The 21948-nt window shown below is 47.5% G+C and overlaps 1 protein-coding gene across 2 annotated transcripts in view; it reads left to right on the top strand.

The window, feature by feature from the left end:
- MRPS23 (mitochondrial ribosomal protein S23) overlaps nucleotides 1-21948 on the top strand; it is a 104817-nt gene that overhangs the window by 43549 nt on the left and 39320 nt on the right. For both annotated transcript variants that reach the window (XM_069614644.1, XM_069614645.1), the window contains one exon: nucleotides 13463-13540. In XM_069614644.1, coding sequence (XP_069470745.1) covers nucleotides 13463-13540 — 78 coding nt within the window. The remainder of the gene's footprint in view (nucleotides 1-13462; nucleotides 13541-21948) is intronic.

Below are 21948 nucleotides of genomic sequence, written 5' to 3'. Positions count from 1 at the left end.
TGCGAGAGGGCATGGGAACAAAACCTTTATTTTGTTGCGATTGTAACTGAGTCTGACGACGGTACTATCCCGGGGTTACCTAACTGTAGAAGGTCCTTGACATTCACACACTAAAGCAATAGAACCTGATGAGGAGGGGCAAAACCGGTCTGGTCGCGCCCCGGGTCATCGGCTCTGGGGCATGATCAGACCGGTAAGACCCTCTCCGCCACCCCCATGAGAGTTCTATTGCTATTAGTATCCCGCCATGTTGTACCGGCTTACTAATAGTAATTTTTCTTGAGTCGCAAACAACATGTAGTCCCTTCTCCCTTTTCATGGCGGCTTCTCACGCACCATAAATACACCGGGAACAATACTGATCCTGGTGCCAGCGAGGGATAGAGCAGTGTAGGAAAGTGGGGTTGGGATAGGGTGGAGAACAGATATGTGGAAAAGGGGTTTGAGGCAGGGGATGCGGGGAGCACACCTACCTTCGTTCCCAGCGAGGGAAGATGGCGGCATCCCCCTCTGAGGAGGCTCAAAGTGGGGTCTTTCCCTGTGTGGTAAAGACCCCGTTCTGAGCCTCCTCATTACCCGGGAGGCTGCCACAACCGCCTCACTGGGTACTCATTTAAAAAAATTCTACATGTTGTTTGGAGACTACTTGTTATCTGATATCCAGAGGATTGTTGAGTAGTGATCTCATCCTGTAGAAAGGGTAATTGGGAGGCTAATTGAGTAGTATGAGAGACTTGCAAGTACATGATCTCTAAAGGGTACACCAGTAAGAAGCAAGTACAACTAACATTTGTAAATATATAATTTAGGAATGCCCTGCTTACTGCTAATGTAGACCTGATTGACAACCAAACAGAGGTGCAACCTATAAGGCTGCAGAAGGAGGAGACTGACACACAGGTGGCATAGTGGTTGCTATAAACCTTTATTGTTTAGTAAAATAAAGAGAAAACCTAACTTTCCCTAACTTTAAGAGGGGTTTCCCTGCCTCAACTAAAAGACTAATGGTTCTGTCAGAATGTCTGTGTAAATCAATAGTCCACTGTCCTGTGTCAAAACCCTACTTCTGTCCCAATACTAAACTAAAGATAAAGTAGACCTTCTTGGTCCAGAAGAATGACTCCCTTCTTCTGGACCAGGGTTAGATGTTTGTTTCCAAGTATTTGCTTCTTCTTAGGGGAATGGCTCCCTACCCCCAGGTCAGAGGGCAAACCTCAAGCAGTTCTCCTTGGCAGATAACACTGCCTATCTTCTAACAGTCTGTATCAGAAAGTCTTGATAAGTTTGCATACTAGGAGGTTGACCTCAGTATCTTGACTCAACAGTTCAACACAAGCAGGGGGCATGACTCCCTTCTCCTGGTCTTGGTTGCCAGGAGAATGACTACATTCTCCTGGTATCTTTTCCACTTGCTAGCACAATTTCAGTTCACCAGGGTATCACTCCCTTCCCCATGTCTCTCTGTCACTTTGGTTTCACAGTTCACTACCACCAGGGGGAATCCCTCCCCTTCCTTGGTGTACGTCTTATGTAGCTTCAAATACACAGTTGTCAAATGTTATAAGGGTCCATGACCCTGGCTTCTCCTCTTCTTTGATTGGACTTGCTTGGTATCTCTCTCTTTACCAAGTATTGCAACAAGGAAGATGACTTGTGCTATGACTTCAGGTCCCAGACCCTGGTTTCTCTCCCTCTTCGGTTTGGCACACTTTTTTCAGTCTCCTGCCAAGTATGACCATGAGGAAGATACCTTGCTTCCTGGTTAGGGTCCCAGACCTCTGTTTCACTCTTCGGTTCAGCTCCTTTGGCTAACTCTCTCGCCATGTACTGATACAAGGAAGATGTATTGCTTCTTAATATGGGTCCCAGACCCCTCTCTGGTGGTCAGTGGTTTTCGTTAGGTCACTGGGCCGAGGAAGCGTTCCTCTAATGCAAGATCCTCTTGCCTCCTGCACAGGGTCCCTACCAGGCCTTCCAAACTTTCCTGTATGTGCCACTGGTATCGGGTAGCTCTCCGGTTCTTCCTGGGATCGGATGTCTTGATGGTAGCACTGTGTTCCTTCTCCATCTGTCCATCGGCTTCTTGGGTCTGCGGTCTGCTTCTCTGCACCACCACACGGTTCCTCAGGACTGGTGGGGAGGTTGCTTCTTGCTCAACCTCCTCTGGACTCCCACGGCTGCTCGCCTGCATCCGCTGCTCCGCTTGGTTCTTCTTTGGACGCGATTCGAAATTCCCGGGTTCATCACGGGCTGAAGACAGATGGACCTTTTTCTGTTTTCCTTTTTGTTATGCAGGCTACACCCTGGTGCAATGTCAACACCTGCAATTGTGGTGTTCATATCCTTATTCCTCCTACGGGCCACCTCGTCCCACTAATTGGGTCAGGCAAACCCTCAGGGCTCTCAAGGATCTTCTTCGTGCCAGTACCTGTGGTAACACCTTTGGGAGACAAGTGCCTATTCCGTGACTCTTCCCGTTCTCCTCTCACTATCAATCATTCATAGTCTCAATCCAGTGAGGTTATTCCACCCTCACCGAAGCGTGCCCAAAGACGTGTAGACAAGTAAATATGTCTCGCTTTATTATTGCAATACACACAAAATATATTTTTTTCTTAAAAGCTTAAATACAGAACGATAAGTCTCTGGTACACCACTCTTCTCAACAGATAAATTGTGATAGGGTTAGTAAAGGGGAATTGTACCAAAATGTTGCCACGATTGCTAACACTGCTCCTGAGCGTGGTACAAAAATCCCGAACCCCTCCGCCCCACAATTACTGCGCCCAAGTGCAGCAGGGGTGTCCGCGCTTACCATTACGGTAAGAACAGAGATGATAAAAAAGAAGAAAATAAAAGACACCTCCAGCGTCGGCACGTAAGTGGGAGTAACTGACGCGGCAGGGTTACAAGGACGTCGGTGGCGCACACAGAAGTGCGCTGCAGTAAAGGTAAGTGCGGGCTTGGAGGGGTGCGGGTTTGAGGATTGCGGGCGTGGGCAGGTGGGCAACAGTGATCTATCAGATCCCAGCGCCGTAATTGGCGTCAACATTATAGTCGGTGCCGTGATCACATAGAATAAAGGTGTGCCTAAAAGTTCTCACAGAAATATTACAAGACAATCATGGCAGAATTTTCCTTCTATGTTACACAGAAATCAGCCTGGACCTAAAGCCTAATCTCATTGTATCGGGCCGTACTGATTAATCATGATCATCTCAAACATTTCATACTGGCCAAGTGACATCGGCAAACACAAAAGCAGATGATAAACTTAGTCTGCTCTATCACAGACACGCGTTTGTTCACTAATGCACTGGGTATGTGTTAAAAAATATGTTGACAAATGTGTTTTTTGGCCTTTATGAAGTGGGGTCTGCTCTAAACTTGAGCGCCCCTCAGTTTATCTTAGGCCTTCCTCAGGACAAAGAGAGAAAGTTAAATCCCATGTGGAAACTGTAGTATCTGACTTTTCTTGAAAAGTGCGATGAGCTCCTGTTTTCTTAATCAGCCGCTATTCGGACTCTTGAGAGATTAAAAAAAATATATATATATTTTTATTAGCATTTTGCATAGCTTACAGACTTATCTTATAATACATGCAAACATTGACAGGTATTTATGTCTGTTTCTTCCCCAACTCCCGCTTCCTCTCCGAAGCCAATCCCACACTGTTCTCACTACTATATTCTCTGTGACAGTACCTCCTGATGACATTTGTGTCCGGTTACCGGGTTTAGTTTCCGATGGCTGGGTTTCTTTTGACCCTGCAAGGTCTGATTGTGCTGAGGCGAACAGCTCAGTAGCTTCCAAGCTTCCATGTCTGTGTTGCCTTCTTGTCTCCCCTGTCGGGTCGCCTCCTGCCACACCGCAGTCTCGGCGTGTGACCATTTCTGGAGGTCCTTCCACCATGTCTGTGCCTCTGGGCATTTGCGCACCTTCCAGCTTATCGCTATCCTCCACTTTCTTTTAGTTTATTCAGATGTCTCACCTGTTTTAGATGGGGGAAGGTTCCAAATAGGCCTGCCGTGGGAGATTGTATGTCCAATGTTATGCCTGCTTTTGACAACTTACATGCTATGTCCTCCCAATAGTGTTGAATCTCTCTACAAGCACAGAACATATGCACCATGTCAGCGTCTTTCAGGCCACATTTAGGACAATGTTGTTCTGTTGGTTTGTTAAATCTTGCTATTTTACGGGGGGGGATCAGGTACTCCATGTGGGTCACATATAATTGTACCTGTTGTAGTTTAGCATTCCTACATACTTTTTTTATTTTATCAGTGCTTTCTTCCATGCAGCATGTGTAATTGGCATGCCTAGGTCCCTTTCCAAGTTGCTTCGGGTATGCTCTAGTTTCTCTTTGCTCTGAGTGATTAATATCTCATATAGTCTTGACACCACGTGGCCTCCTTCTGAGGTGTCATACAGTGTTACTATAGCCTCTTGCTGTTCTAGCCCCCCCGCTGTGCCTGGCCACTTCTGTGTTATTGCTTTGCAGGCTGTAGTATACACTATGTATTGGCCATCATGTAAACCGGTCTCCTCAATGACTGTGTTAAAGGTCACCAGTTCCCCTTCCCTAACCAAGTCCCCGACCATCGCCACCCCTTGTGGCTCCCAATAAATCTGTACACTAAGTCGGAATTGTGGGTTGTTGGCTTTCAGTGCCACTAGTGGGATCTCTTGCCCACAGCTTGCAGGAGTGTGGATTTGGGCCTGCTCGACTCCCGTATCCATACATCTTCCTTCAGGAAGAACGGGATGCACGTGGATTGCAGTATGTGAGTGTCTTGTGTGGGCTTATCCGACAACCATCTTGTTACAAACTGCAACTGACTAGCTATAAAGTACATCTCGAAGTTCGGGCCCTTATACCGCCTTGATCATATGGTCTCTGCAACTTCTGGAGTGCTACCCTGCTTCTTATGTTATGACACAGGAACCTTCGGTATATTGTATCCAGCCTCTGAAAAAGCTAGTCGCCTTCAGAATGCTGTTTTTAAACGTACTTTGTATAATTGAGGGTGCTTCAAGAATTCTTGCTGAAGCTGGGTAGTTTCACGGACCTTGTGTGCAGTCATGCCTGTTGCATGGTCTGTCTTATAGCGAAGCCTCCTCTCTAGAGAACCATGGCGACCACTCTAATGACTACCTTGAAGGCCTCCCATAATGTCCCAGCTGACGCATGCTCTGCTGGGCGTGGGGAGGCCCTGCATGTGATTAGTATCAGCGCATGCTCTGATAATATGTGGGCTTTGTAATCTGCCGCCATGAATTTGCCAACAGTTTCTGCTCCTATAAATACATAATCTAGTCTTGTGTATAGATTGAACAGGGCTGTGTAGTGTGAGTACCCCCGGACCTATGGCTGCAGGGTTCTCCAGATATCTGTGAGGGCAAAAGCTTGCAACAAGGTGTCCAAACCTTGGCTAGAAGGGCTGGGTGCGTGTATTTTCTATCCGACCTGTCGAAGCCGCGGTTCAGCGTGCAGCTAAAATTACTCCCCCACCGCCCCCCACCCCCATATTAGTGTGCTGTTCCTGTAAGGTCCGATTTCGGTATACAATGTTCGGAAGTAGTCTGCTGCGTCATGATTAGGGGCATAAGTGTTAACTATACACACTTCCCTTCTTTCTAGCAAACCATGTACTATAATCGACCTACCTTCCTTATCTACTACCATTTTCAGCACTCTGAAGGGTACCATTGGTGCGATCCACACCACTACTCCTCTGGCATATGCTGAATACGGTGTGCCCAATGTGGTCCCCCTCCATCTATCGGTTAGGGCGATTTGTTTCTCCTCGGTGAGATGTATTTCCTGTAGGAGCGCTATAATCTTTCCTTTGCCTACGCAAATATGTCATCATCCTGTTCCTTTTGATGTAACTACTGAGCCCCCTCGCATTCCATGTGACCTTTAAGTGCCCGGGCCATGATCACTGTTTACTCCAATCCCTTCCGGTCCTGCTCCCCGTTGTGTGTCATGTGAGTGTATAGGCTATTTCTCAACTGTCTTATTTAACTCCTCCCGCCCCTCCCCACTTCCCTTCCACTCCCCCTCTCCAAACCACTGACAATTGTACAGCTCAGTACCTCGTTCTTGGGTGTTCCCGCTTATCGCCCCCGTCCCAGTTCCCTCCATTTACTTGTTCCAGGTGTGCAGCGGGCGGATCCATAACCCCTAGTATACGAGGGTATAAGCTGTGTTCGGTGAAGGATGTCTCCCTCAACGTGAGTTCCTCTTCCGGAGTCCACATTGTTTCGTCTCCTGCGATTCGCTAAAGTCTGTAGCCAAGCATGGTCCAAGCAAGAAACCGGTTGTTTGGGTAGAAAAGAAAAAGTTCTGTTGTATCAAGCAGCACAATTGCCCTCGTCTGTCTCTTGTTGCTGGATTTCTTGGGGTGCACTCTTCATGTTTTCAGTGGGCTATTTCTTTGACTACCTGTCCCGCTGGCAGGTTCTCGGAGTCCATCCATTTGTGTGCCTCTTCTGGCGTGTCTAAAAACATTGATCGGCCATTTCGTATGACCTTAAGTCTCGCCGGGTACAACAGCATGTATCGAAGTTCAGATTTACTGAGCCTCCTCTCTTTTTGCACCTGTATGGTGTAGTGTAGGCATGCAGTGATGTGTGCCGACGCTCGGTGGATCTTGCCACTGTTTCTGAAGTATTCTAAGATTTTCTCTCTGTCCTTATAGTTCCGTTTGCAGGCAATAATGTGCCGCAGTGGGCCTCCTAGCGGCGGCTTGCGGATCAGAGACCTGTGCGCCAGCTCCACTGTAAATCCCTGGGTTAGGGCCCCTGGCCCAAATTCCTGCAGCAGCATATTTTCGACAAATTTGGTGGGGTTTGTCCCTTCTTCTCCCTTCAGAAGACCGACAATCCTGACGTTATTTCTTCTAGCTCGACCTATGGCGTCTTCAACTCGTCCTTCTAGGTTTCTTACTTGATGTTATAGCGTTGTAATGTCTTTGCTATGGCTTTTAAAGCCACCTGTTTTCTCCTCCACCTGCTTCTCTAAGGTCAATGTTCTTTCGGCTAATGCTCTGACGTCCTGACTCAACGGGTTCACGTCTATACTGATTGCGTCCATCTTAGTGTCAAACAATGTTTTCAAGGGTGCTATTGCCGCCAGGACCTGCTGGTTTCGTCTGCTCTGTTCCATTGCTGCTTGTTGCTCTACTTCGGGCTTCGTCTTCCCTTCTGCTGTGTGTGCCGTTTTCGCGTATGCATCCAGTGCCCCTTACTTAGTTCTGCCTTTGGATGTCTTAGAAGGCATGTGTGGAACTTCCCCCTGTCCGCTTGTTAACTCAGGGTAATCCTATTCCCGTTGCACTCGGATGTACTTAAGTGCGTGCAGTGGGCTCCAGCTGCACTATTCACTGCAGGGCCAGGCTCTAGGGATGCCTCGCGGCTGGGGTGCGCCACAGCAGCTATGGCTGCCCTGTGTGCTGTGATGGGCTATTGATAACCTGACTTGGCCTGTAGGGTGTTTGGGCCTTTGGTGTCGTCCCTCACGTGTACGGGCTGCCGTACCTGCTGCCTCTTCCTGCCCCGTTTGTTAATAGGCTGCTCTATTCGTAGCATATGTGCTTCTTGGCAGCCCTGCGATTGAATGGGCCGAGGGCTCTGGACGTTCCACCTCCACCCCAATCGTGCTTGCTTCCCTCTGGTGGCAGCCTGTTATCTGTCCCTGGCTGCTCACCTGGGTTCTCTGTGTTGCCCTTCCGCAGTACCGTCTCTGCACCCTGGGCACAGTCCTTGCCTCAGTATATTATGGCTCTGCAGGGATCTCAGCTTGCCAGGCTAGCCCCTTCCAGTCGGTCCACTGCGTTACCGCCTGCTACTGGTGGTTTGTTATGGGGCTCCGCTTCCTATTGGGCTATTGTAAATACCCTGGTGCTGAATGTACCTGTCCTTCACTGGCGCTCAGGCCCTTAGCCAGACATTTGTACTGCACGTGGGGCGATTGGTCTACGTCACCTCGCTGCTTCTAGGGCTGTTTGGGGCTCTGTGTTCTTGTACAGCTACTGCACAGGCTGGGGTGTGCTGATCTAATTTACAGTGTCTTCAGTCCCAGCATGGGCCCAATGGTCTATGGCTTATTTACATGTATTAGCGAAGCACTAGTGCCGTAGTCCACTCTCACTTGCACACACTCAATTCTTCGGCTTGCACATATATCTTGCAGCTGCTTTCACTTGCAGCTCCATGTTTGCTTTGCGTGCTGAGATGGTGCCACTGTATTGCGCCTGCCCATATTCACCTCCAGAGCTAGTTATTCAGTCCCTCTCGCCGCCCGTGCCTCTTGGCTTTGTGCACCCTCAGGGTCTGGGCAGTGCACTGCCTATAGGGTCTCTGATCCGCCACATGCACTCTGCGCGTGCCTTGGGTCCCCTGTCGTGCCGTCCCTTTGTACGTTGCCGCCAGTCTAACAGTGCCGGCCCTCCTTTCTTCTTCTACGGACTGTGTTATCTGTGGCACTACTCGGGCCTCCGTCACTCCGCGCTTTGTGCCCAGCCTCAGAGTATTTCTGCTTCAGCCTTCTCCTCGCTGGCCCGTCAGGGTTCCTGGCAGTTTTGCATCTGTCAGCACAGCAGGATAGACTCCTGTCTCAAAGGCCGCCGCCATGATGGGCCTCAGTTCCTTCCTTGCAATGTGTATTTCAGCAGTCCCTTTATGCCAACGCTGCCTCCAATTTCCTCCAGGATTTCACCCACATGTGCCTCCAGTGTTCAGGGGACCCTCAGTCCAAGTTTCTTATATTTAGTTCAACTGATCTGACAGCTTGGAAAGGATCTTTGCGGATCATGCAGGAGCTCCAAGGAAAACCTCCTACTCTCTGACTCTTGATAGATGACCCTCTTAATTGCAGTCAATGCTGTTCTAGATATATTGAATATCTTGTCTCTAAAGTTATGTTTAACTCCTAAATGTTTTTTTTTTTAGCTTCGTTGTAGTTTGCACATGCAAAAATCCACCTGCAGGGTTCTAGTGCAGATGTAATTGCTGCAACCTTCCAGTGGTGCATGTTACTTCGAAATAGTCTGTCAAGCGGTTCTTTACTCGCGCTGCGTCATCTAGCAAATGCCACAGATGTTACAGAAGTATATGGGCCTACTCTCACTAGGGGAGTTATTGTTGGAAGTGGGGTCTAAGGGCTGAAGGGGTGTATAGGGCAGGAGTGAAGGGTGGGTATACCTCGGTCTCCCGAAATGTTCTCCCTTGTTCCCAGAGGGAAGGTCTCCTTCCATGAGATCATCCAGCTGAGTAGCAACCCCAGGGGGACTATTGGGTAGCAGCCTCACCATCCTGGCCTCATGGGAAGTGGCTCCTCCAGATTCGTCACAAACCTATCTAATGAACCCAATACAATCCCTGCTACACCCCCCCCCCCCCAATACCCACCTGTGCCCATCAATCAAACAAACTGAAAAGGTGGTTTCAATCAATCACTCAATCATGGTTCTTATATGATGCAAAATTCACCATAGGCTCTGTTCGCCTACAGGTTGCTACCAAATAGTAGTTTCTTACACAAAATATAGATAAAGTTTTTCTATGTAGACCTTTGCGCGTTCATCTATACGTTAATCGTATAATTCGATTTTTGCAATAACTTGCTACTGCACACTGTGTAGTGACTAACAGGTAACTGTTTTTAATTCAAGTATTAACAGTTTTTACATATCAGTGAAATTTTTTTTTTTATATTTAATTGAACTTGTGCCTCTTACACAAAATACTATTTGGTCATGGACTCTAATACGATGTAAGTTATCACTAGAGGCTTTTACTGCTGAATTAATGGATCTGCACACTGACTTGTGAGAAACTTTGGAAATGCAGTTTTGTTTCTGTTGCCTAGTAATAAAGATGTAATTATATATAATCCACGACGTTATGGATACAGAGAATGTGGATAGTGTGGTAGTATGATGCTATCTTGTACAATATATGTGTATATCAGATTAATAAACGAAATTAATAAAAGAATAGGCAAATGCATCTAAAGAATTCAGTGATTAGGAAGGTGAATTAATTGCGTGGCTGGGCGAGTAGATATAGAACGGACAAGATAATCAAGTAATATCTGGAGTAGTGTTTATGGGGCTATGAGAAAAGTAAAGTTAACAAAAGGTAGGAGAAATACTTTTCCTGTGCCAAATTGCTGTCATATATGTATGATATTTAGGTGTTAACCTAGCTGGAAAGCAATGGAGTGTTGTAACTAGGAAAGCATCTAGGGAGTTAAAAGTAGGGATCAGTTAGCAGAGAACCCGGGATCGGTAGGGTGAGCTCCGGTGTCAGCGAAGTAGGGTTGAGTCGAGCGATCAGCAATTGGCAAGGTGTTATTTAAATGGTAGGGTCTTCAGGTCCTTCCTGAAATTTAGGATGGAGGGACAGTCTTTTTTTCTATTGGTTACTTGTTTCAGAGACCTGGTGCATAGCAGAAAAAGGCCAGTGTTTCCAGTTTATTCCCTCTCTCAGTTCTTGGTAACCATTCTGGTGATGTTTTCTTGTGGTGCACTGTGCTCCGGACATGTCACTTTCTTGACAAGGTACAGTCTGTGTGCAAAATGTGCACTCTCCACTAGCCATTGGCTAGTGATAATGGACTCTTGGCGAGTAGGAAACGGTGTGCTGTCTATATGTAAAGCATTGAGTTGATGAGTGACTTTTTAATGGCTGTCTAGTAGCTTGCCATTTTAAATGTTGTACCCTAGTGATTGTATCTGCATTGCAGATGTAGGATGTCTTAAAGATGATGCATACTTGAATGGGTTGCCACTGCAGCTTCTTAAGGATTGGTGTGATTTTATCGCATTTTCTGTGATACAGTCTGCAGCAGATTGCTATACCGTTTTCAGTGGGGCAAAGATGGCATCTGGGAGGAGCTCCAGCTGATACCATGCTGCTTGAGCCTTCTTGGCAAGTGGTGTTTTGAATGAGAGGTCACACCATAGTAAAGCTGAGCGAGTTTGCACTGGGTGATAGTTGGGGCATGAATCCTTCGAATTTCATTACAGTGAGCCGATTTTGAACTTTGGCATGCTTGGCCCAATCTCCATCCTAGAAGAATTAATTCTGTCTTTGCTGGCTTCAGCATCAGGCAGGTGCTGGATATACAGCAATTGGCTGGTACCCATTTAGTTTTAAGGAATCAATCGATTGTTATGCCATTAGTGCATGAAAACACAAACAATATAGTGAGGGATTCTGCCTGACTTTTTGGAAAGCCTGGGTGCTGCACATGAAGAGTCTCAACAGAAGGAAAATAGTGACTGCGCTTTATGAATGCTCAACAGTTGCTTATTCTTACTTGTGATGATAGAACAGATGATTTGATAAAGGGAATGCGTTCAAGGATAAATTAAGCTTGGCACAAATCCAGGAAACATTGAGCCATTTAACTTTTTTAAACGAAAGAGCATGAGTAGTGACCATCAACAATGAGTCAACATAGTAAAGTGCAGAGTTCTAAGCAAGTGCGTACAATGCTCCATCACACTCCCTAAATTGGCTTTTAGGATTTTCCATTGAAGCAGTGCTGGAAAGTGTAGAGGATTATTCAAGTTTCGCATGCATAAAATGTTACTTTCCCCAGGGTGTAGCTGGTTCAGGTTAGGTGTCTAGTGCACTTGCATTAATTGACAAAATGTGTAACCATAATACAGCATGTAATGGTGACCCACATTAGGTGGAGGAGTTGAGAGCAATGGGGACTGTACGTTTCATTGTAGAGGGAGATGTATTTTATATATGTATATGATCTGCCTGGTTCAGTATTAGTGGGAGCTATTTAGCCCCTGGTTATAGCCTATGTGAGCCTGGTTGGCTTGCCACCAACAGCTACCAGAACTGCATTTGATTCCCCAGACCAACTCGTGCCATACACTATGCCACAGTAACGCAGTGGGTGTGGGTATGTGTATAAATGAGGATTAGGACACAGCTAGAAGAGTTAAAAATAACTGGGTCATACATAATGAACAACATTGTATTGTTTGCATGTCATGGGAGGTACATGTGCGGGACGCTAAAGGCTGTCTTCAGGTTCCCCACAGGTAGTTTCTTTTACTGGGTGATGCCAGATGGCCTGGGGCTGTAGGGCCTGCTAATCAAATCCTTATGTCAGTCTGTGTATGTGTGTTATGTTCTGTTGTATTGCTGGGATTTGTACTGTGAACTGGTGACATTTGCATGGTCTCCATGTGCTCTAGTGGATTTGAAAGAGAGTCGGCTAGGTTAAGTTAGCGGAAAGAGAGGAAAAATGCAAGATTCCTTTGCTGTTGTGTTGGTGCATGGAGATAGTAAATACCCTGAGCTCTTGTGTGCTGGTCTGTTTCTAGGTGTTAGTACAACAAAGTGCTGGAAATAGGTGTTTCGTGCTCTGCTTCTCGCACTTTCCGTTAACAACCATTGCTGCCTCCAATTCGCACTTTGGAGGCAGCAATGGTATGCATATCAGTTTTGGAATAAGACTAGCGTTGAGGACGACAAAGGTCGTAAACACATGTCGGCTGACCTTCCTTGCGAATAAACTGTCTTATTGAAGACTTGAGGATACAAAGAGCTCATTATTTTAACAAATATTTGTTTATGGAAAGTGCGAGAGGCAGAGCGTGAAACGCCTATTCCCACCACTTTTTTGTACTATTATCTGCTCAAGGAATTGTGTGGGTTCACCTTGGGGGATGGGCAATGTAGCTTGCCATTTCACATTAACTCGGAGTGGTTATAGCGCACTATCAAGGATACAAACCCATACCTATTTTATCTGTTTCTAGGTGGTCTGTGTCAAGCGAATAGTGGCATTTGTGTCTAGCTAGTAGCCTTATGGGCTTAGGTTGCTTTGATCAAAATAGTGCGATTGCTAAGGTAAACGTAAACTATACTTTTTGGGTCTGGCTGAAGACGGATTCACCTCTCGTGAATATGCATCTCTTGCAGTAGTAAATGGAGTGTGTTTACTTAAGCCGTAGAATGGCTTTTGGTTGGTGTTTCATGAGGTAATGGAGTTGGCTCATTCTTCAATAGATCTACACCATGACAATGTTCTGTTGGTTGTTCATTGCCTAAGGAGATTTGGTTGTGTGTGTTCATTGCCAGAAAAGAGCAACACAAGCATTTTCCACCACTGTAGCCATCCACGCTTACTCTCCCCATTACAGAAAGTAATGCATCCATAAAACCGTACACTAAAGCACCCATATATAAACAAACGAGCCCCTTAATTAAAAAAAAAAATCAAGTTCTGTTGGCTTTGTTAATGCTTGTTTTATAGAAACCGGATTCAGAAGACTCTGCTGTGGTTGCCGTGGCTTATTGCAAAGAGCCTGGGCATTTACCCAGACTGCTATTGCGCAATGCGATGCTTTGTGTTTCTTGTGGCTCATGACTGATGTGGTCTTGCAATGTATTCACAGCATCTTCCCCCTTCTTCCAACAGGAGGTTTTATGACGTTTACGGGAGTGGTCCGAAAGCGTTCGAACTGTCTCGGCTTAATTTCAAATCCACAAGTCAGAGGTAAATGAAATCTTAAACATCGTTTTGCAACTTGTTTGATTAATTTTCTTTGCTTGTCTAAACGTGCGTGCGTGCGTGCGTGCGTGCGTGCGTGCAGGCAAACACTTAAGGTAACATCATTCAAGCAAAGGAATGATAACAGACGCAACGCTTAGCATTTGCCATGTAGTCTTTGCTTTCAGTGTATGTTGGATTTGCCATGTAGTCTTTGCTTTCAGTGTATGTTGGATTTTCAACTAGCTTAATGGCAGTGCCATTGGAGGTTCGGCCGGTCTCTGACAAGTTTCTAGTCATAATTGTGTTCACCATTCTCCTGATGAAGCCCTAGTCCTTGGTGATAAATGGCCTGGTGGAACTCCTATGCCACTTGTATTGTACAGACCAGAGCGCCGTGGATATATGGTCCCAATGTTTGAAATCTAGAGATGATCGCACTGCATCAGATTTCATTCATTAGACTCCACCAGGGAAGCTCCTAGCGTCAGCTATACTAACTTGTGAGCACTCCTTGCTAGCCGACAGAGCGATTGTGTTTGTGGTTAAAGCAATGCAAAGTGTATCATTAAAACTAACCTGAAAGGGTTAAACAACCACAGGCTGTTTATCGCGAGTGAAAGCAAAACCGTTTCTTTTCTGCTTTATACCTTTTTGTTGTGGTAGTTTTGTGGACGAGCAGGGTCTCTGCTCAGCAAATACGTTCTGGTTTCGTGGAGCTCCTATCCTATCCAGGATCTGATCCTTAATTGCACAATATTACTTATTGCAGAAATGTTGCACCTGTGCAAATACAACTTTGAATGGTATTTGCACTAGGGTAACACATTTTCTTTCCATGCATTTTGGCACCATGGCAAGGTTTGTTCTAGTGTTTATATAATTCCGTATTGGCTCTATGTAAAAGATCGCTGTATTGCATGAATACACTGAAAGGATGTTTTTTGCACTAGTGCAGTGTTTGCCCTTGTGCTAATGCCATGCAAAACTGTACTTGCACTGCTGCAAAGTTTCTGTAATGAAGCTCCTGATTACTAGAGCTGCTCCTAAGCATTGTCCTGCCAGCACCTTCCCTCCTACCTTAAAGGGAGAGGCGGACTGCTGCCAGGCGAAGCCGTGTGGCGAAGGCCTAAGGACAAGGCCTCCACTGCTCTCTGCAGCTTCCACTGCTCGCCGTGGCTGCCCGGGATCACTCCCTCAGGTAAGACTCAATGGTCTGGCCCTAGAGCCCTCCTGGAGCAGGCCATCGGTCCACACCGCTCCCCTCTGCCCCCCCTGCATCTGCCCTCCTCTCACGTTCTTCTCCTGACCCAGAGCTGTCCCTCGCTGCACAGCAGGCATGAGCGCCTTCGTGCACGCACCTTCACAGTGCCTTACCCCGCCTGTGCAGCCCGCGTTCAATTGCGCAATATGCAGCTAGGTTGTAGAATCCCTACCACCCAGCGGTTCCCGCCAAAGAAGCCTCTATTGGTCTCTCCAGGCCACCCCTGGCTATTGCAATCCACCCCCTCCAAAGCCCGCCCTCTATCTTTCTGCCGAAATACAGATCGACCTAAGCTGAGAACGCCTCTCTAAATACCACTGTAGAGGCTGTGAGGGTCACACCGCCTAATGCTACCATCTCTCTGAATGCCGTGACCAATGATGTATCTGATATGCTTAACTCTACCTCCAATGCCATCACCATGTCTGTGATTGATGCGCCACCTGACGCCGCCATCTCTCTGAATGCCACTGCTAATGAGTGCCTGATGTGTTCAATGCTACCTCCCTGAATGCCATTACCATGTCTGATGCTCCTCACCTTGATACTGCCTCTCCAACCTCCACTGCAGAAGTTGTGTTTGTTGCCCGCCCTAACGCTACCACAACTCTGGATGACATTGTCAAAGACCTCATTGATGCTCATATTCACCTAGGTCTACCACCTTCTCAAACGCCCCACCTATAGATGTTACCGCTGGTCCACACCCTGACACCACCACACCAAAGACGATGTATAGCTACTCTAGGGACGCTCCCCTCCCTACCACTACCACCCTCTTCGCTCCACTCTGTGCCAGTACGGTTGACCCTACCACGCCTACCAGCACTCGTGCACCACCTAAAAAGAACAGCCCCTCATCCAGGCCCCCAAGCCACTCCCCATGACATCCATAACCAGTCAAACCAACCCTACGCTCGCGGCGGCTGCTCCCCTTAGATGCACACTTTTCAATGCTTGCTTCATCAGCGCGCATGCCCTAGACATCCACGATCTCATCTCCACCCACAACCTAGACCTACTCTTCATGAAGCATCCGGCCCTGCCCTATCCCTTGCTCTGCCATCAGGATACACCATCATCAGACAGGACTGTGCCGCTAAAGGAGGCGGAGTAGCCCTCATAGCTAAAGACACACTATCCATTAGGAAGACAGACAAAACCATGGATGACAGCAGTGACTTCCTCCTCACTAAAATTAACATCTCCCATAACTGCACCATAGCTTTGCACCTTGTCTACCGCCCCCTGGCCCAATAGGTGACTTCCAGACATCCTTGACCCACCTACTATCGGACAATCTAAAGAATTCTACCCAAGCTATCCTTCTAGTAGACCTTAAACTTGGACTTAAGGACACCAAAGACCCTGCAGCCAAGTCTCTCAATACTGCGCTTGAAACACTAGGGTTCAGCAATACCATTGGCAAGCCTACTCACACGCAGGCCGAACCCTAGACTGGGTAGCTCAGCACATCTGTCCACTCGTCATCACAGCTAACTCACCTACCCTCTGTTCGGACCACAACGTCATCCAGTTCAACATCTCTACATCCAAGAACTCACAGCCCACTGACCCCACCCCTCCCACCAACCATATCCAGAAGCTTCCGCCAGCTCACTGCTGAAAGGATATTACCCCACCTGCAAGTGCCTGCCTTCAAATGCCCTTTCTCCAATGACCCTGATGCTCTTGCACATACCTATAACACAGCTATTAAATCAGCAGTTGACTCCATGGCCCCTCTCACCTCCCTTAAAGCCAAACCAAGCAGCCACTCCAATGCCTGATTCACCACAGACCTTCTAGAACTCTGTTCTAAAAAAACGCACTGCCCTGTCTCTATGGCAAGCAAACCAATTGGACTCGGCCAAGCTAGAATTTAAGAACCTATCCAAAAAATACAAAAAATCTGTCATCTTAGCCAAAGCAACATCATTCAAATCCAGGATTGCTGAGGCTAAATCCAACACCAAAGAGATTTTCTCCATCTTTAGGGACCTAGAGACGCCGCCAGGTCCCCCCACCCACTCAGAATTTCACCAAAGACAAAGCTTGGTGCAACGGGATTCAATTAGCCATGCTCAACAAATTGGACACCCTACACACCAAAATCAAAGCGATCCAACAAACCCTGACCAACTCATCCCCCCCTCACTCAGCCACCTAAGATAGACCCACCCAAGAAGTTCTCTTTCAAGGAAATGCAAGAACATGAGATCATCGACATCATGAAAACCATCAAACCATCGCAGCTGGGGAGCAGGTGTAAGTGGATCTAGGTCACCTGGCCTAAGCCCCGCCCACCTGGTACCTTCCTGGTTGCCGCTCTTTTCTCTACTTCAGGAGCCCTCCAGCCTCTTTTATTTTGCAGCTGGGGAGCAGGTGTAAGTGGATCTAGGTCACCTGGCCTAAACTCTGCCCACCTGGTGCCTTCCTGGTTGCTGCCCTTTTTCACCACTTAGCAAGCCCCACCCACCTGGTGCCTTCCTGCTTGCCTCCCTTTTTCACCACTTAGTAAGCCCCGCCCACCTGGTGCCTTCCTGCTTGCATCCCTTTTTCACCACCTAGCAAGCCCCGCCCACCTGGTGCCTTCCTGCTTGCCGCCCTTTTTCACCACTTAGTAAGCCCCTCCCACCTGGTGCCTTCCTGCTTGCTGCCCTTTTCCACCACTTAGCAAGCCCCGCCCACCTGGTGCCTTCCTGCTTGCCGCCCTTTTTCACCACCTAGCAAGCCCCATCCACCTGGTTCATTCATCCTTGCCGCCCTTTTTCAGCACTTAGCAAGCCCCTCCCACCTGGTGCCTTCCTGCTTGCCGCCCTTTTTCACCACTTAGGAAGCCCCGCCCACCTGGTCCCTTCCTGCTTGCCGCCTTTTTTCACCACTTAGCAAGCCCCGCCCACCTGGTGCCTTCCTACTTGCCGCCCTTTTTCACCACTTAGCAAGCCCCTCCCACCTGGTGCCTTCCACCTTGCCGCTCTTTTCCCTACTTAAGGAGCCCTCCAGGCTCTTTTCCTTTGCAGCTGGGGAGCAGGTGCAAGTGGATCTAGGTCACCTGGCCTAAGCACCACTCACCTTCTAGGCCTGCCTCTTCCTTCCTGCTCTTAACTCTTAGATCAAGGGCGTCTCTCGCCCGGGCGTCTAAAGGGAAGGGCAATTCCTGTTTGGACCAGGAGGATCCAGGGCCCGAACCCCTGCTAAATCAGCAGGTAAGCATGCACCAACAAGTGTTTACACCCTCTGTCCCCACAGGTCATCCCCACCCTATTTGGTTCCCCTGTGATGTTCCCTTGTGCCCCCCCACCTCCCACACACAGGAGTCTCTCCTGCTACATTCTGGTTTAACCATCACTGTCTTGTGGCCAATGCTGGATTTTACTTTTATGGACTTCATTGATTCACGGTGCGTTACCCTTTCTCAACTCTCATGCTGGACTTCCTTTGCATCTTGTACTCATGCTGACCCTGAATCATGCTGTTCCCATCTTCATCTAGTATCCTGGCTTGCAACATTATGTGTTATTACTGACTTCTGCAGTTGTATTCGCTCTCCCCTCTTCTCTTGCTTCTCCACTCTTTGACTGCTTACTATCTGTTCTCTCCTCTTCCTTTCTCCCTTTTCCTATCTCCTCCCCTTATTTTCTTCTCTGCACTTACTCTATCAGAATTTTCCCTGGACCTAGTATGATAGCAACCTCGTCTGTCGCTCCCCCATCCCCTTACTGCCCCCCCTCCCTCCAGCACTATCTGAAACGTTGTCAGGCCTAGCACGATATTCGCTTGTTTTGTTCCTCCCCTCCCTTTCTGCACCCCTCTCCCTCACCTTTTGTTTTTCTCCGGCTCTACCAAAAATGTCGTCAGGCCTAGTACAGTAGTCGCCTGTCTGTTTCCATTTCCTTCCCACTCTCCCCCTCCCTTCCTTATCTATGTTTTAGCTCTTGCACTATCTGAAATTTCGTCAGGCTGAGTACGATAGTTAATTTCACATCCTTACTGTTCATGGCCTGTAAGAATGTCATTGTATTTTCCCTTGTTCCCTCCCTTGCCTTGAAGCGCTTTGAAACAATTTGTTTATAGGCGCTATATAAATAATCATATCATAACTGCAAAGGTGACATCTGCCCCGTAGCTATCAAGGACTGTGCTGACACTCTCGCCCCCTTCCTGACAGCCTGTGTTAACCCCTACCTCTACACAGGTAAGGTAACCTCCTGCCTCAAAGATGCCTGGGTCTGCCCCCTGCTAAAAAAGCCCACCCTTGACCCCACGTCACCCAACAACTTCAGGCCCATAACCACCTTCCCGTTCTTGCTCAAAATATTAGACAAAGCTGCCTACATTAAAGTGAAACATTTAATCGAGGAGAACAAACTCCTAGGGCTGTGCCAATGTAGGTTCCGCCCAGGGCATGGTACAGAAACTACCTTACTTGATCTGAAAAATCAAATTGACGATGTCACAGACACAGGGAAACCTGCCCTACTCCTACTCCTAGACCTCTGCGGCATTTGATCTTGTCGATCACAACAACCTATGCCACCACCTCACATCGACAGCCAACTTCTCTTCCAAAGCCACTGCTTGGATCGAATGATTCATAAAAGGCAGGACTATGCAAGTCTTAACAGACCTAGCCTCTGCTTCACCCTCCACTATTCTTTGTGGAGTGCTACAAGGATCCTGCATTTCGCCCACCCTGTACAATATTTTTACTGGACTCCTCTTCCACATCCTCGACATCTCCTGTACCAACTACGCGGACGATACGCAAATCCTCCTCCCCCTGACAGGTGACTATGAATCAGACTCCAGAGCCCTCAACTCCATTTACACCACCATCCAAGCCTGGGTGGCCGTGCACAGACTTTGCCTCAACAATGACAAGACTGAGCTTCTCCTGATTGGATCCACTGAAACCCTAAAGAAACTCAACACTCATTCAGCCACTTCATCATAGACAACATAAAAATCCAGGTCTCAGAATCAGTAAAAACCCTAGGAGTATGCCTAGACTCGAACCTGTCCATGACTAGGCAAGTCAATGCCATCGCCTCTACCGCTGCCTACCACGCCAAACTCCTGAACACAGCCAGACCTTTCTTATCCAAAGAAAACTGCCTCACCATCGTCAGAGCTATATAGGGTCAAGACCTGATTACTGCAATGCCCTATTCTTGGGCAAGTCAGTAAAAAACATGGAGAAGCTGCAGATTATTCAAAACAGTGTCCTCCGTGCAGCCACGGGCATCCGGGAAAAGGGAACACATCACTGCTGTTAGTTAGAACAGGAAACTAGTTAGACATTTTTTCTTATGATTTGAATATTTCTACTAAATTCAATGAACACATTTTGACCAAAAAAAGAAGAGTAAAACTGCCAACAAAAAAAGAACTATAATATTAAATGTGAACCCAGGCCCGGGCACCAAACAATGGGGCTCATTCCAAGTCGGGCGGTCCGGTAAGAAAGGGCCGGTATCCAAGGATAACAGTACTTTTACAAACCGCCTAACTACGGGAGTGCCGGTGGGGCACCTGGGTCACCTCCAGCTAAATGCTGAAGGAAAGCCAGGCGCCCTACCGGCCCCAGTGGCGGAAACAACAACAAATCCCCTCATGGAGTCCTGTAGGACTCCATGAATGGGGATTTACACTGCTCCGCCGGCACCCATAATCCAGCGGCAATGCCGCCGAACCAGGTGTCGGAAACGGTAACAGCCTTTGCCGGTATCCTGGCGGCTTTACTGCCAGGATACCGGCGAAGTTGTAATGAAGCCCAATATTCAGAAATAGCTCACTGTGATTGCACATCCCAATGGAGATGGCTGGGGTCAAACATTCAGTAGGAGCTCATGGGCATCAGACACTACTCGGGAGTAGATTCTGGGGATCAGTTACTACTAAGGAATATCTCTCTGGGGTCAGATATTCAGGAGTAGCCCCCAATAACAGGGGGGGGGAGTCGGGAACAGCCATGAAGACTGCAGATATTTGTAGGGGCTCTGCAAAACATTGGGTCCGGGTGTCCTCTTAGCAATACACTCAAACTCTGCGGGCAGCTTGTTTTCAGTGGTTGTGACGAGAAGGATTTTAGATCAGCAAGGCATATGGTATCCCCTCGAGGAAGATGAAATCTTTCGGAGAAGGTACTGGGGGCACTGTACTGTTGGCGTTTGGTACTCCCAACCCTCAGGAACAATTACACAGAAGGCATGGATGAGGACAATGAAGCTTAGAAGGACCAGAATATGTCTTTTACAAAACGTGAGGGTTGGGCTGGTTGCAACTAGTAAAGGTATGATCTTTGGCTGTGCTTGTAAGTTGTTGCACTCTTTGGGAGGTAGCAGGTTTAATAGGGACATATTTGAATGGGAAATGTTGCTACTGATGCAGAGGATAATATTCTGGTCTCCCAGTTTAGGATTTTCGTTAAAGTTTTGAAAATAATTTCACGCAAAGTTTGAATTTTGATAGCTTTTATTAGACTAACTGGAAATATTATGCTGAGATCACATAATGCATGAGCTTGGTGCTCACTCTTGTCTCTCAATCTCGAGCGTTGGCACACTTGTGACGTGATCCTTTTTGCATGGGCCACTGCTGTTGGGTCGCAAGCCCATTTTGTGCTTTATCTAGCAGCTTTCTAAACATTTTGCTGTTTTCTTTCTAGTTTTTGGTCTGTTTTTTTCTCTCAGCCAGGCTTAATCCAGAATCTGACAGAGTGGCTGTTTTTGGTGCTCTTCCTAAAAGAGTTCTAAAGGTTCTGAAGTACCACTAAGGTGTCCCAGAGAGGTTACCCCCTTTCTCTTAGTCATGTGGTTAGGCTGGTGGCAATGTTTTCTTTGTGTAATGTCTTCAACCTAGTGAAACCTATTTTACCGGGCTTGGGGCCAATTTGACTCGCCTTCCATTCCCAAAATGGGGGGTAGTCTTTGTTTTGCACCGAAGACCTGGGGGAGGGGGCGGGATCACATGACTATCTTTTGACCCACTCTGTGTGTATGAGACAGTGACCATATTCGATCACTGGCTGCCTGTATCCTACCCTAAATCCAGTTCTGCTGGGCTTTGAGATGCCTGCCTCACACAGTGTGGTTTTCCTTTCTTTGTGGGTGAGCCCTTCCTTAGTGCCTGGGTGTGCTTAGAGGGA

Source organism: Ambystoma mexicanum, chromosome 9 (assembly GCF_040938575.1).
Source record: "Ambystoma mexicanum isolate Mex_15411 chromosome 9, UKY_AmexF1_1, whole genome shotgun sequence".
Lineage (NCBI taxonomy): Eukaryota > Metazoa > Chordata > Amphibia > Caudata > Ambystomatidae > Ambystoma > Ambystoma mexicanum.
Note: the sequence above shows the minus strand (reverse complement) of the source record. Positions and strands in the feature narration are given on the sequence as shown.